This window comes from Orbicella faveolata, unplaced genomic scaffold (assembly GCF_042242905.1).
Source record: "Orbicella faveolata isolate gen_17 unplaced genomic scaffold, um_ofav_v1 contig_27, whole genome shotgun sequence".
Lineage (NCBI taxonomy): Eukaryota > Metazoa > Cnidaria > Anthozoa > Scleractinia > Merulinidae > Orbicella > Orbicella faveolata.
In genome coordinates, this window is record NW_028301555.1 from 5,728,995 (window position 1) to 5,741,643 (window position 12,649).

At 40.3% G+C, this 12,649-nt stretch overlaps 1 protein-coding gene and 1 pseudogene across 2 annotated transcripts; both read right to left on the bottom strand.

The window, feature by feature from the left end:
• Positions 1–148: 148 nt before the first annotated feature.
• Positions 149–2,690, bottom strand: LOC149107310 (uncharacterized). The gene is made up of 2 exons (XM_089297211.1): positions 2,586–2,690; positions 149–712 (listed from the first exon to the last, which is right to left on the bottom strand). Exons 1-2 carry the CDS (start codon positions 2,641–2,643, stop codon positions 579–581), a joined length of 192 nt encoding a protein of 63 aa, XP_089153337.1. The 5' UTR covers positions 2,644–2,690; the 3' UTR covers positions 149–578.
• A 5,123-nt stretch (positions 2,691–7,813) lies between these two features.
• LOC149107311 (uncharacterized) lies at positions 7,814–11,133 on the bottom strand (annotated as a pseudogene). The gene is made up of 2 exons (XR_016209495.1): positions 10,714–11,133; positions 7,814–10,623 (listed from the first exon to the last, which is right to left on the bottom strand). The product of XR_016209495.1 is annotated as an uncharacterized LOC149107311 (transcript).
• Positions 11,134–12,649: the final 1,516 nt, after the last annotated feature.

A 12,649-nucleotide genomic window follows, 5' to 3' on the forward strand; every position in this document is an offset into this window, starting at 1 on the left:
CAGTTATTAGTTGATTTTAGTGACCGTTCTCAAATTTATTAATAATTCATCAAGTTAAATAATTAAGGAAGGCTGTTGGATACCCGGTCTTAACTAGCATAGATTTTGATGATTTTACTTCTCCGTTTACCCTTTAGTTTTTGTTTCGATTGACAACTGAAGATATATCAAACACTCGACACTTACTCAAACCCCTTGAAGTTCGTCAAAAATACTCCGCTTTGCATCGTATTTTCAACTCCTTTCTTGGTGTTTGGGTGTCCCGATGAAAAGAAACTGTTTCTCGATCTCGACTCTTCGTAAAGTCGTTGCAATTTTTCTATTTTCTCTCTCGCAGCCATCGTTTTCTCATGATCAGGGCCAAGCACGTTTTCTCGAAGTTCAAGTCCCTTCTGGAGTTCCTCCAATGCCAATTTCAATTTACCTTGGGTCCTCAAAGCATCACCAAGACAAACGTGGGAGCGAGCAGTATCTAAATGGTCCCCCAGCATTTTCGTTTGTATCTCCAGAACTTTCTCGAGCTTTCTCTTGGCCTTGTCGGCCTAATCTCCCGAATTATTTTCACCGGCGAGGGTCATCTACGAGTAACCAATCCAGTATAACAGCGTAGCAGCCCAGGGGTGCTCACCAAGCTCCCTTTCGTAAACTGGCAGAACTTTGTTTTCCCAAGTCTTGATTGCTTGTAGATGGTCGTTGCAATACCGATAGGCATCTGGAAAAAAAAATAAAAAAAAAAAATAAGAGGAAAAGAGATTAAGTCTACTTTCAGTTTTTCCCAAAATGAAACTATCCTGCCACAACCTATATCCAACGAGTTTTGCTGAGGCCTTGATAACCTCGTTATTATGTGAAAACCGGAGTCCAGTCAGGTCCAATTCGCGGGGGGAGGGGGGGGGCGGGTGGAGGGGATACTCCTAGAAAAGAATTGGGTGGGGGTGTGCGGCCGTTTCCCAAAATCCTTAGCCTTTTTATGACCAAAATCTGCGCTTTTTTCCTACCCCATTTACAACCTGATCAAAAAATCAGTACCCTATTTATGACCTTAATCTTTTAATCAATACCCTGTTTTAGACCTGCCTGGACCTGCCTTACAATTAGTCACCTAGTTCAGAGCGATGTTAAGGCATTGTTAAGGGATTTTATTGATGTTCATATTGATAATGATGAAAAAGTACCTTCTTACAAAAAAAAAAACAAACAAACAAACTCCTTTCAAGACGAGTGCAGAAGCCATCCCTACTAATGACCAAAATGGCCAAAATCGATACCCTGGTTATGACCTACCCAACAGTCAGGGAAGTCTAATTTAGAGTATTCTATCTGTTAAGAAATGAAGGGATTAAAAAAGCATCATTTACGTTTTGCACTTGACGAAGTTTTCGAGTTTGGGCATACTGTAGAATCCATGACGGTCATATGGTCTAAAAATAATAGTAGACATCACAGCTGTCTCCGCTCTACGATTATGGTTTGCTTTATTTTCTCATGAATGATTCTCTTGTTATTGATTTCTTTCTTTTAAACAGTAGTGTTTTTCGTTTCTCAAGTATAGTTATTTCGTTACCTACGTAGGTGAGAAATTTTAGAACATGAGCGTTAGGTACCACTCATGTTATAAATTTTAACGCCTAGGTGACGATCTTTGACGCTGGTTGACCCCTATTTTTCTTTTAATGGATCATTTTCTCTACCCATTTCCTACGTTTAGCGAAAAAAAAAAAGAAAATCTATCGATTAGAAGTGCACCATCGAATTCTGACTACCATGGGAAGAAGGAAAACGATAAAGGCCCTGGGGAGAACGCGTAACAAAACAACTGAAACAACAGTGCATGCATAATAACCATAACTTCAAGTTCATAGCACAAGTTACAATGACACACCAAAAACATCGTTGATTATTAGAAACCAAGAATAAGCGTGCAAACTAAAGAGAGCCGAGGAAAGAACACGCGCAAACACGATGTTTGTGAGGCAAAGCACGCATAATACAAACATCATTGAATATTACAAACCAAAAATACACGTGCAAACTGAAGGCAGCCGAGGGAAGAGCACTGCACAAACCCTGCGTTTGCGAGGCAAAGCACGCATAATATAATATACAGATTTAGCCAAGCATAAAACTGAGCTCCCGATTGCAATAAGTTAACCAGTAAAGGACAGAAAAAAAAAAAAGAAAATCAAAAAATGATCAATTGTGGGCATGCATGTAAACAAACTATACCAAATAAGCCTACCCAAATTTTGCAAGATTGTAGAAATCACGAACGCAATGTATCAGGGACTTTCCAAGAGACGATTGTGAAAGGAATATCTCGGAAGAAAAGTCAACAACGTGCTAGAGGTTAATTCACGCCGAAATTGTCCCTTTGCACGCACCTCGCGCCTTCTCCCCCACGGTATAGTAATAACCTGGCTTGAGCCTGCTATCCAATCGAAAACCAGTACCTGGGCAGCCATAAAAATGTACTGTCTAAATTGTTTCCTAGTCAAATAAAATGAGGTCATCCTATGCAGGTCATTAATAAATATAACATGACATAGCTCAAGGAGCCTTTGATTTTATCAGTTTGTGATACTCACGTCCAAGATCACAGTTACCAGCGGCGACATACAAAGGAACACCTAATTTCTTCCGCATGGTTATGCCTTCCTGGATTAACCCGCGGCCTTTCTTTTCGAATTCTTTTCCCTACAAAAGGAAAATCATCCTGGATTAATATAGCTCAGTATAAATGGAAGGGACCAGATCGTTGGGTTAATTTGCGTTAACCAAGTTCAATAACCGATTCAGAAAATTTGCGATAAACATTTCATTCATTTTAAACATTTTTCAGACCTGGTGGGTTTTTACTTCCTTGTAACATAAATATTTCTTCTTTTTCAAAACAATGCAATAGATTAAAAATGTAACGTAAACAGCGGTAATAGACATGGTAAACCAGTTCATTTTCACACTAAACTTCGTTATCTGGAGAGACGGGTTTCACATGAAACTTCGTGCTATTAAATTACTGTGGGTCGTTATTCTCCCACCTGGTTTTTCCCAGTCAAGATTCCAGACCCGTAAAAATAACGACGTAAATAGATGTCACAAAATCGTAAGACTACAGTTGCTTTGAAAATGCATGTTGCTTAACTAGCATAGGAAACGTCAAGTTTATTATAAAAATACATTGGTTTCCCATGTTTGTCATCGCTGCTTATGTTATATACTTAATCAAGCTAGGTTGGCCTATAAAAGTATATCAAACAATGAAAGAGCGCTCAGGGAAGCAGGATAACTTTGTCAATGAAATGTTCTTACCCGACGAAGATAACACAACCCGAGTTTGGTAGTGGTGTGCGCATGCGTCTCACTCTTCCGTTTGTCGTCGTCTGAAAATTCCGCACGGATATCATACGCTTCCTTAAATATACTAAGAGTTCCTTGGTCACGCCTGAGGTGAGCCGCATCACAACTCAAAAGCCGCCGGAACCCAAGAGAATTTAAACTGACTGCAAGCCTTTCCTTGTCATCGCAATCCCTGGATATTTCGCAGCACTTCTCATACAGTTGAGCACATTCTTCGGGCGGTGATACAACTTTGACCAAGAAGTTCAGGACTTCAGTACCGTTAGCAACATTGATAGCAAACAACTTCTCTTCTCTAATAGTCGTGTCTTCAAAACAGTTCTTAAACGCTTCAGTGATGTTTGCTTTCTCTTTTCTGAATGTGGAGATGGCTTCGCAAGCTTTATGTTTGGTGATGAATAGTTTACTTAGGATTTTGATCCGTTCCAGGTAATGATCATTAAACTTCTTCTTGGTTTCATCACCTTCGTTGCCCACGTCTAGGGAACCACTCTCTTTCCTGCAGAAGGCTTGGACTAAAGGATGTGCACTGTACTTTCCTTCTTCGGTTGTCTGAAGAAGTGAGTCTTTCATCATCTTAGTCTTCACTGTCTCTACCTCGGCTCTGGTCTCAAAGAGAATCAACATATCCTCGGCAGAGAAAGTCGATGGGAAAACTGAGAGACGGACAAGATTCCTTTTTATGTCTCTGGGAAACTCGCGGAGGAATTTTCCCAATAAGTTATAGACGTCTTCTGAATTGTTCTTGAGGATGTCAATAGGGTTATTTCTAAGTTGTTCAACCAAAACTTTGAGGTTGAAATCGTTCTTCAGTAGGTACATACAGTTAATAAGAATCACTGGCATCCCACCACAAACCTTGCATACTTCCTCCAAATATTCTTTGCAGACTACAAAAACATCTTTGAGTAATTTAGTAGATGAGGTGGTGTCCATTGGCTCAAGATGAACCCTGTGTATGTCAGCTGAAACAGTGTTTACATTTCTTCGGGTAGTGATCATTAACTTTATCTTTGGCGCTGAAGCTAACAGCGTCTGAGCGAAGCCGTCGAAGTCTTCTTGTTCCTGTATATCTTCTGTGTTGTCCAGTACAATAACATTGTCATTTTGAAGCTCCGAGAGTTTGTGAGTCGCCTGCTGCTTTATGTCGTCGTTCCCTGTCATCCGATCTTCATCGCATAAAACGCGGAGAATTTCACTGCAGATTTCCGAGAGGGTCTTCTGCTTCGTAACAAATATAACTCTTTGTTTTTTTCTCGCCAGCAAGTGACTTACTCGTATTGCAACCTGTGTCTTCCCCATTCTAGGGAGAGCAACAAGGACGATGATGCGCGCATCTGTCGACTGTTTCTCCATGATTTCATTCTCAACTTGTGTTGTCTGGATGTAGTTAGGCGTCTGAACGGGAATGTTGGCTGAAAATTGTTTCTCTGCAACAAAAATAAATATAATTTAGCCTGTTTAAACAAAAACTCGTCATAGAACGGTCCGAATGTTGTTTTTGAATGTTTATAGTGCACGTGGTCAATGGCCTTAGTTACACCAAGCTATTTACGGGTATGCCACTTAAAATAGAAGAACCAAATATTTCAAACAAACATATTAAATAGGCAGAAAAAAAAATCCAATTGGCGGAAGGCAGACCATTTGACTATTTACAAGCATGGCCGAGGATCTGAACTAGAGTCCACCGAGAAGACGGAGACGGACTCAATTCCGCGAACCTCTGGCGCTTTAAGCACTCGGCTACAATGCCTCCATAAAACTAGCTAAACACATTCCGAGCGGAAAACAACGACGTATTCGTTCATAATGACAGAGCCATTTTGGCATGCAAACAAATTTTCATTTTCAATTCAACAAATAGACCCCTATGTCAATGTCTGATAAAAACCATTTGAGGAAATGATAGTTTTGAAAGAATAAAAATAGTATACGAAAAACCACAACAAAGTCATAATTTTCTCATCTATAGAAAGTATATCCCTAAAAAGTATACCTTAGTTCACAGCTTTCAATGCATAACTTATTATAACAGATGACTTTACTGTAATACCACATAATTATTGTACTGAAAACGTTCCAAAACTTCAATAAAAAAATGATAACGAAACCCCACACGTTTTACTGTGATTCTACTGTGCGAGGTCATTAAATGTGCGTCGATATATCAAGAAACGAGTAATGTAGGATACAATGATGCAAGGGACCGCTAACGAAAATGCTGCCGGTATACGCAAGAACTGTAAAAGATCTGATCAGCCAAAAAGAGAAATAATAACAACGAAGCAAGGCTGATTACCACGTAGAAAGCTAAACCGGACGTCGACATGATCATGGTAGAGTCGAAACTGAAAGCCAATAATTGCAACCGTAGACAGCTGTTTCGACCTGGTTGGGTCTCGTCAGCACAGTGTAGCAGCAAAAAGTAAAGCAACCGGCTTGTGGACCGATTGTCTACTAAGGGCCTGATTACATGGCGAATTTCAGCCCGGGCTGAAAAGTCTGAAAAATCCCATGTAATCGAAACGGAATTTCAGCACGGGCTGAAAAGCAGGAAATAAGATGGCTGCCGCTACGAAGTAGAAGCGATCTCAGTGGAATAAAGGCGATAAAATAGAGAATCTCTCTAATTTCAAAGCTTAGATGGAATATAAGAACATCGAGACCAGGTTAAACAGCACGAGGCTGTCAGGAAAGCCATGAACTCGGCAAGCTTGAGGAGATATTTTCTTTCTATGCAAGTACGTCTTTCTGGCTAAGAGACAGGTTTCGTTTCAGTTCCATCATCATTGTAGGGTGTTACTATCCTAAAAAGTTAAAAATTGAGCGCCAACAAAAGGTCAAACTACGAGAGAAGCAATGCGCCTATTTTCACGATTCGTGTTAGTAGTGGTATGGGCTAGTCCAGTACGAATTTGACAGGTAGTGTGATGCAAATGAAAAAGTATTGTTATGGAAAGGAGTTCTATTGTTTTCTCGAGTTTGACGTATCCATGGTAACCAGAAGTCCCGCCCCCTTTGACGTCATTAATCTCGTTTCCGTGTTGACCGAGTAAAAAGCCTGGTTTCTAAGATAAACAAAGTAATCACGCAATTTTAAAGTTGACCATTAACTTTAATATCAAATGTTTCCCTAAAATTACAGGACAGAGCCGTGTGCAACTCCCTAGTGGATTGCGCTCAACTTATGAATGAAACTATTTACAAAAGTGTTTACAAATGGCACAACAGTTCAATCATGTCCACGTCCTCATTTGTTATTCTTTCATAGCCATAGGGATATGTTTTGAAGGTGTAGGGATCTATCACTCGTTTTTCGTACACAAGCTGGTACTTTTTCGTCTGAGAGATTGTGGTCAGTGAGTACTCTTTGGAGTTTCGGACGATGTGATAAGGCTTGTAAATATCAGTTTGTCGCGTTTTCTCGAGAGGGCGTTGAATTTCGTCTAAAACATTTTGCCGCAACACTTGATAATTTAACTGCTTGCTACCTTCACTGTTTAAAGAGATTCCCCTCACTTTGCATTCTTCTTTTTCTTTCTTCGTGAGGTAACCATAATTTTTCGGTCCCGGGGACGCAAATTCAGTGATGAAGTCGTCTTCTCCCAACTCGTCCTTGAAATCACCGAGAAAGTCGTCAAGGGGAGGATTGTTTTCATGAGGTAAACTGGAAAAAATAACGCTGTCGGTGTCTGTGTACTGTACTCGTTCTTGTAGCATGTCCAGAGCTGCATACAAACGAAGTCGAGCCCAGCATGTCGTGAAACAAGCGATGAAAATGTTGAGGTTTGGTGAGACCGGTTCGTCATTCAATTTCAGTTTATAGTGAATTTCAACGATGTCTTCAGACAATACACTCACGTAGCAAATGTCATTTGCATCACTTTCACGGAATGCACTGAACGTCATAGGATCTCCGAACTCTTTGATTTGAGTTTTGTTTGTGCGCTGGCCAAACTTCCCCCACATGGAATTTAACATCATTTTTGCAAGGCTACGTTTGCCGGGATTCTTTTCAATGTTGTTACGGTTGAGTTCGATGCCCTCTTTCGCTTTGTAGGATCTCAGATGTTCTTGTTGTTTGACGGGATCATCGCCTACATGAGCTGGCCAGCCGCTTGCCTCCTCTTTAATCTTTAACCATGTATTCACATAGTCTTTAAAGAGACCTTTCCTCGTTTCAGAAAAATGCCACACTTCGTGAATTTAAGTTATTTTGTAGCCCTTCTCAACGGCTTTGTTCAGTTCGGAGGTACACCATGTACCTGTAATTTGTCTTTCACTGTCGCTGTGACTGCAAACCCAGGACCGTTGTAGCATTGGTTTTTCCATCTCTTCTTGTACACAGGCTCTACATAGCGGGAATGTTAGTTTACCATTTTCACGCAGCGGAAGTACTGGATGAAACAGTTTTTCTGGAGGTAAGATTGTGACCTTGGCAATCCCGAAGTAATTTTGGATGTCTGTGTCTTCCGGCTGAAATATAATTTCAGGGTGGCCGACAGGATACTCAGCATTCTTATTAATGAACAGATAGAGAGATGTAAAATCATAGTAATGAATCTTCTCTCCTGAGGCGATGTCAGCCAGATGATAGAGTTTGACAGCGTTTGTTCGTCCGCCGCAGAAGGCATCACGGGGATTTAGTGGCTCCACCAAATCGAGGCTGGCTACAAAGTTCCTGACGTCCGGCCTTTCTTCTTTCATTTTCCGCCAATTACACTCCCACATTTCGATGACGTTGTAACCTTTGTCACGCACGAATTGTAGTTTTTCCTGGGTGCAGAGATACACGTCGGCAGTGCAGCGGTGCTCTTATCTAAGGTGTGTTTCGGATCTGTTGGGATAGCATTTACGACAGCCATGCCAAAAGCAACCTTGAAATTCGTAGACGGTGTTCGTAGTTGCATCGTAGCCGTCCACGGTGTAGCGACTGTTGGGGATACGGTATTCACCATCATTTCCAACATGTTGAATTCTCCCACTGATCTGACTTTGTTGCCACAGTAGATATTCCATGGCAACTTTCGACTGATTTGTTTTTAGTCGCCAACCGTGGAGAAGCTCGGAAGCAATTGTGTTGGCTTCCATTCGGTTTTGTCGCAGGTCTCGATTGCATGCCGAAGCTATAGTAATATGACTAAAGGGGTCAAACTTTGTCTTTTTTTCAAAAAGCCGTTTGAAAGTAAGGCATCCCTCCTTCAGTAATTTCACGTCCGACTCGCAATATTCCAGCAATTCTTTCTGGAAATCGAACACTACATTCTCAGCTCTTTCTTTATCATGCCATTTCTCGAAGTCTTTACGGCCGTTGACAGACATTCAGGCATGTAAAATTCTTTCTCGGGAATTGGTCCCACGTAGTCTTGATTTTCAGGCGTGTTAAACAGGTGAGGAAAATAGCCCTTTTTTAACTCTGTCAATCCGAATGTCTTTGGAAATGCAGAAAGCGGCATTTGAAAAAATGACGGAGAGTCAATAAAGTTAATATTGTCAAAGGTTAATTGGAGAAGTTTAGCTCCATTTCTGATTTGATTAAGGACCCTGTGTTGGCGATGATATTCCTCCACGACGAAATAGGAGTCGTAGCCAGAAAAGTGGGCCAAAACAGTTACATTGCGCGTGTCTTCTTCAGTTAACGTATCCAGCCATTCCAGGAAATCGCGAATGCAATCTTCACCTTTGAAGTGGAGTGGACAATTATCATCCTCAGTTTCCGCTATTAAAAGATTAGGGATGTGTTTGCCAGTGTCTTGCATCGCCTCAATATCGAAGAAAACGAGAATGGGAGGCTTTTCATCATCATCATCATCATTACCATTATCCTCTGCTTCGGCTTCGGTTAATCGCTTTCGTTTTTTCTTTTTCTTTCTCTTCTTCTTTTTTTTCTTTTTTCTCTTCGGTTAGCTCTTCCGGTGTTTTAGGTATCTGAATAAAGCATCGGTGGCTTGCGGCCTCTATGTACTCGTGGCAAGAGGGACAGTCTATGTAACCGCATGCATGTTCTTGTTGCTTCTTGAGACCCACCAACAACTTTTTACACCTACGACATTTGCGGCGTTGACTGCAAACACTGATGTTTTTGGAGTCAGCGGTTTTTCCCTTGTAGGATTTCGTCAGATGATTTTGAAAACAAACATCACCATAAAACATCCGCTTACAGGATCCGCAGGGTGTAGCTGGTGGTTGATTACGACACCTGGCCTCTGTAAAGTCCTCACATCCCGTTTGTAAGCAGGAAGAACAATGATCAGGGTTGTTTTCACAGGCGTGTTGACCTTCGTTATTGTAGGGTTTGAGACACCTTGCGCAGAAATAACTGTTACCAAAGAACCCAGGTAACGTAGTGATCACATTGTAGTGTTCATTATCATACAACAGTACCAATTGTTTTTCCTGAGGCTTTCCAAAAGAAGTCACGCTATAACCTCGGGTAGCGTCCACAACTAAGAGCTGATAATTGTTCAAGGACGGCGTCAATGCAAATCTAGTGAGTTCCTCGTAACCGCATTTTCCCATTTCTACATTAGCTTCTATATGCAGCTTGATTGCTTCATCTCTATGGATAGAGAAACCTCTTCTGAAGCTGTTCCATTTAGGGTGATCATCCACTCTAGCTTTAGCTGTCACAATGGCGCGGGCGCAGCATAGTTCATCTTTGTTATCGATACTGATGACAGAACCTTTCAAACGTTTGAAAGTTTCTGGATTAGAATGTCCAGGTTTCAATTTTCGTTTCTGACCGCTACCGCGAGGAGATGTACGAACGTGTGTAAAAGATAATTGAAACGAATCATTCATTTCAAAGTTCTCGTTTGAGTTTAACACCTGTGACATTTGCTGCAGCAGACTGTCGACACGATCGCTACCATTTAACCATTCCCCCGCCGGTAACGCTCGATAAGCATAGCTGTTGACTAAGCGATTGCTGGCTAAATTGAAGTAGACACGATCAGCGGCTGGTATCCTGTCTCGGAGAATCAAATTTTGGATTGTTCTATGTAATCCATCAGCAATTGCTGCTGCCAAGTTTTGTTGAGGTATAAATTGTCCCACCTGACGAATGTTGGAGGTGTAGTGACGCTCTCTGACGCCCATTTTTTTTGCTGTGACTATCTACGTACGGGTTGAGTACAAATTCGAAGCGTCCAGGTTCTGTGATAGCAAGACTTCCCCCCATTTGTTCTTGATTAGTGAGTTGACGTTCTGTATAGCCTCGGCGACATTTGACAAAATCGTATCATCGATAGAGTCGTCAAGAATCTAAGAGAAAATATAAAATAAAATAAATAAACCGGTTCATCACACATTAAGTACACGAAATGTATTTTTGTCACAACATATTTAATTTACCTGTTGGAAATAACTGTTTTCTGGTCCATTCTCAATAGCAATAATGGCCTCCAACAATTCTTCATCGCTTATATCCTCAAAGTGGCTTGACATGGGGCGAAAATCTTATCCAGAGAAACAAAAGTTTAGTCAACAGTCCACCATCTGCAAATGATTTCTATCTAGCGAGTCCCAACTTTATTGGTGTCGTTAACTAATCATATTACAGGAAATGTCAGCACATTTCCAACATCCAATCATATTGCACAAAAACGACATCATATTTTCAACCACCAATCAAGTAACATATGACGTTATTGATCTATCATAATTACATTCACACACGCAGACCACCCGAAAAGTTTACTTAGTTTGTTAATTTAATTTTCCTGTAAATGAATAACAATTACACAACTCGCATGAAAACAAATGCCTTCATTAGTCTTTTAGCGTCCGTTCAATTCGCCTTTAAAGATAATAGCCTATTCAGTTAAGCTAACAGAGTCTAATCATTCAACGTTTAAGATAATAGTCCATTGTCACATTCTTGCGTTAAGTTTTCAACTCGTATGCAAATTTCGTTATCCCCGCGGCCAATGGGACAAATTATTTGCATCGCGCTCTAAACTTAAATTTAGGAGTAACGGTTCCATTGTAACTTTAAGGTTTATAAAATACGATCGGACGAACGCTATAGCTTTGCTTATCCTAAATCCGTCCAGTGTTACTTGTGTTATACTGGTAGAACCTTTCCAAGTCCGTCAGCGAGCTATTCAAAATCAAAAGAACTTCATTTCAAAAACCGTAACCGCCTTCAAATTCCAGACCTGATATAAAGGATTACGGCGAGTTATTCAAAATCAAAAGAACATCTTTTCAAAAACCGTAACCGCCTTGTAAATCCGTCCAGTGTTACTTGTGTTATACTGGTAGAACGTTTCCAAGTCCGTCAGCGAGCTATTCAAAATCAAAAGAACTTCATTTCAAAAACCGTAACCGCCTTTGAATTCCAGACCTGATATAAAGGATTAAGCGAGCTATTCAAAATCAAAAGAACATCTTTTCAAAAACCGTAACCGCCTTCAAATTCCAGACTTGATATAAAGGATTACACCGAGGTATTCAAAATCAAAAGAACTTCATTTCAAAAACCGTAACCGCCTTCGAATTCCAGACCTGATATAAAGGATTAAGCGAGCTATTCAAAATCAAAAGAACATCTTTTCAAAAACCGTAACCGCCTTCAAATTCCAGACTTGATATAAAGGATTACACCGAGCTATTCAAAATCAAAAGAACATCTTTTCAAAAACCGTAACCGCCTTCAAATTCCAGGCCCGATATAAAGGATTACAGCGAGCTATTCAAAATCAAAAGAACTTCTTTTCAAAAACCGTAACTGCCTACAACCTCCAGGTCTGATTGAATCACGTATTGATATAAAAAACACAAAGGTTCATTATCGTTTCCATTCATTATCAGTGACTATTCAAAATCAAAAGAACTTCTATTGAATGCTCATACCCTCCTTGAAATTCCAGGTTGTGATTAAAACATGTAGTGGTATTGAAAAGCACAAAGGCTTATCCTTTCCATTCAATTTCAGTGACCTAATTCAAAATCAAAATAATTTCTTTTCAAAGTCCTTAGCCGTCTTCAAATTTTAGGTCTGATTAAATCATGTAAGTTAAAGTATGAAGTTATCTTTTCCATTCAATTTCAACGACCCATTTCAAAATAACGGTACGGATTTGTATTCGCCCGACATGTACTCCAATTTCAAGTTATATTTATTACCTCTTGAGAATCGTTGTCTTGGTCCGCGTTCTCAATAGAACGAACAGCCGCCAAGAGTGGTTCATCAATCAAATTCATTGTTGATTTTGAGGACGCTGTCAAACTGAATTTTATGACGCTGCAGTTTTGATAATCGATAATCGATTTTGTGAATAATAAG

What these genes read in the sequence shown, in the direction of transcription:
- LOC149107310 (XM_089297211.1), bottom strand. Translation starts at nt 2,643, where the DNA reads ATGCGGAAGAAATTAGGTGTTCCTTTGTATGTCGCCGCTGGTAACTGT. An exon ending in TGGTAACTGTGATCTTGGAC is followed by an intron (nt 713 to 2,585) that starts GTGAGTATCACA and finishes TTTTTTTTCCAG; the next exon opens with ATGCCTATCGGTATTGCAAC.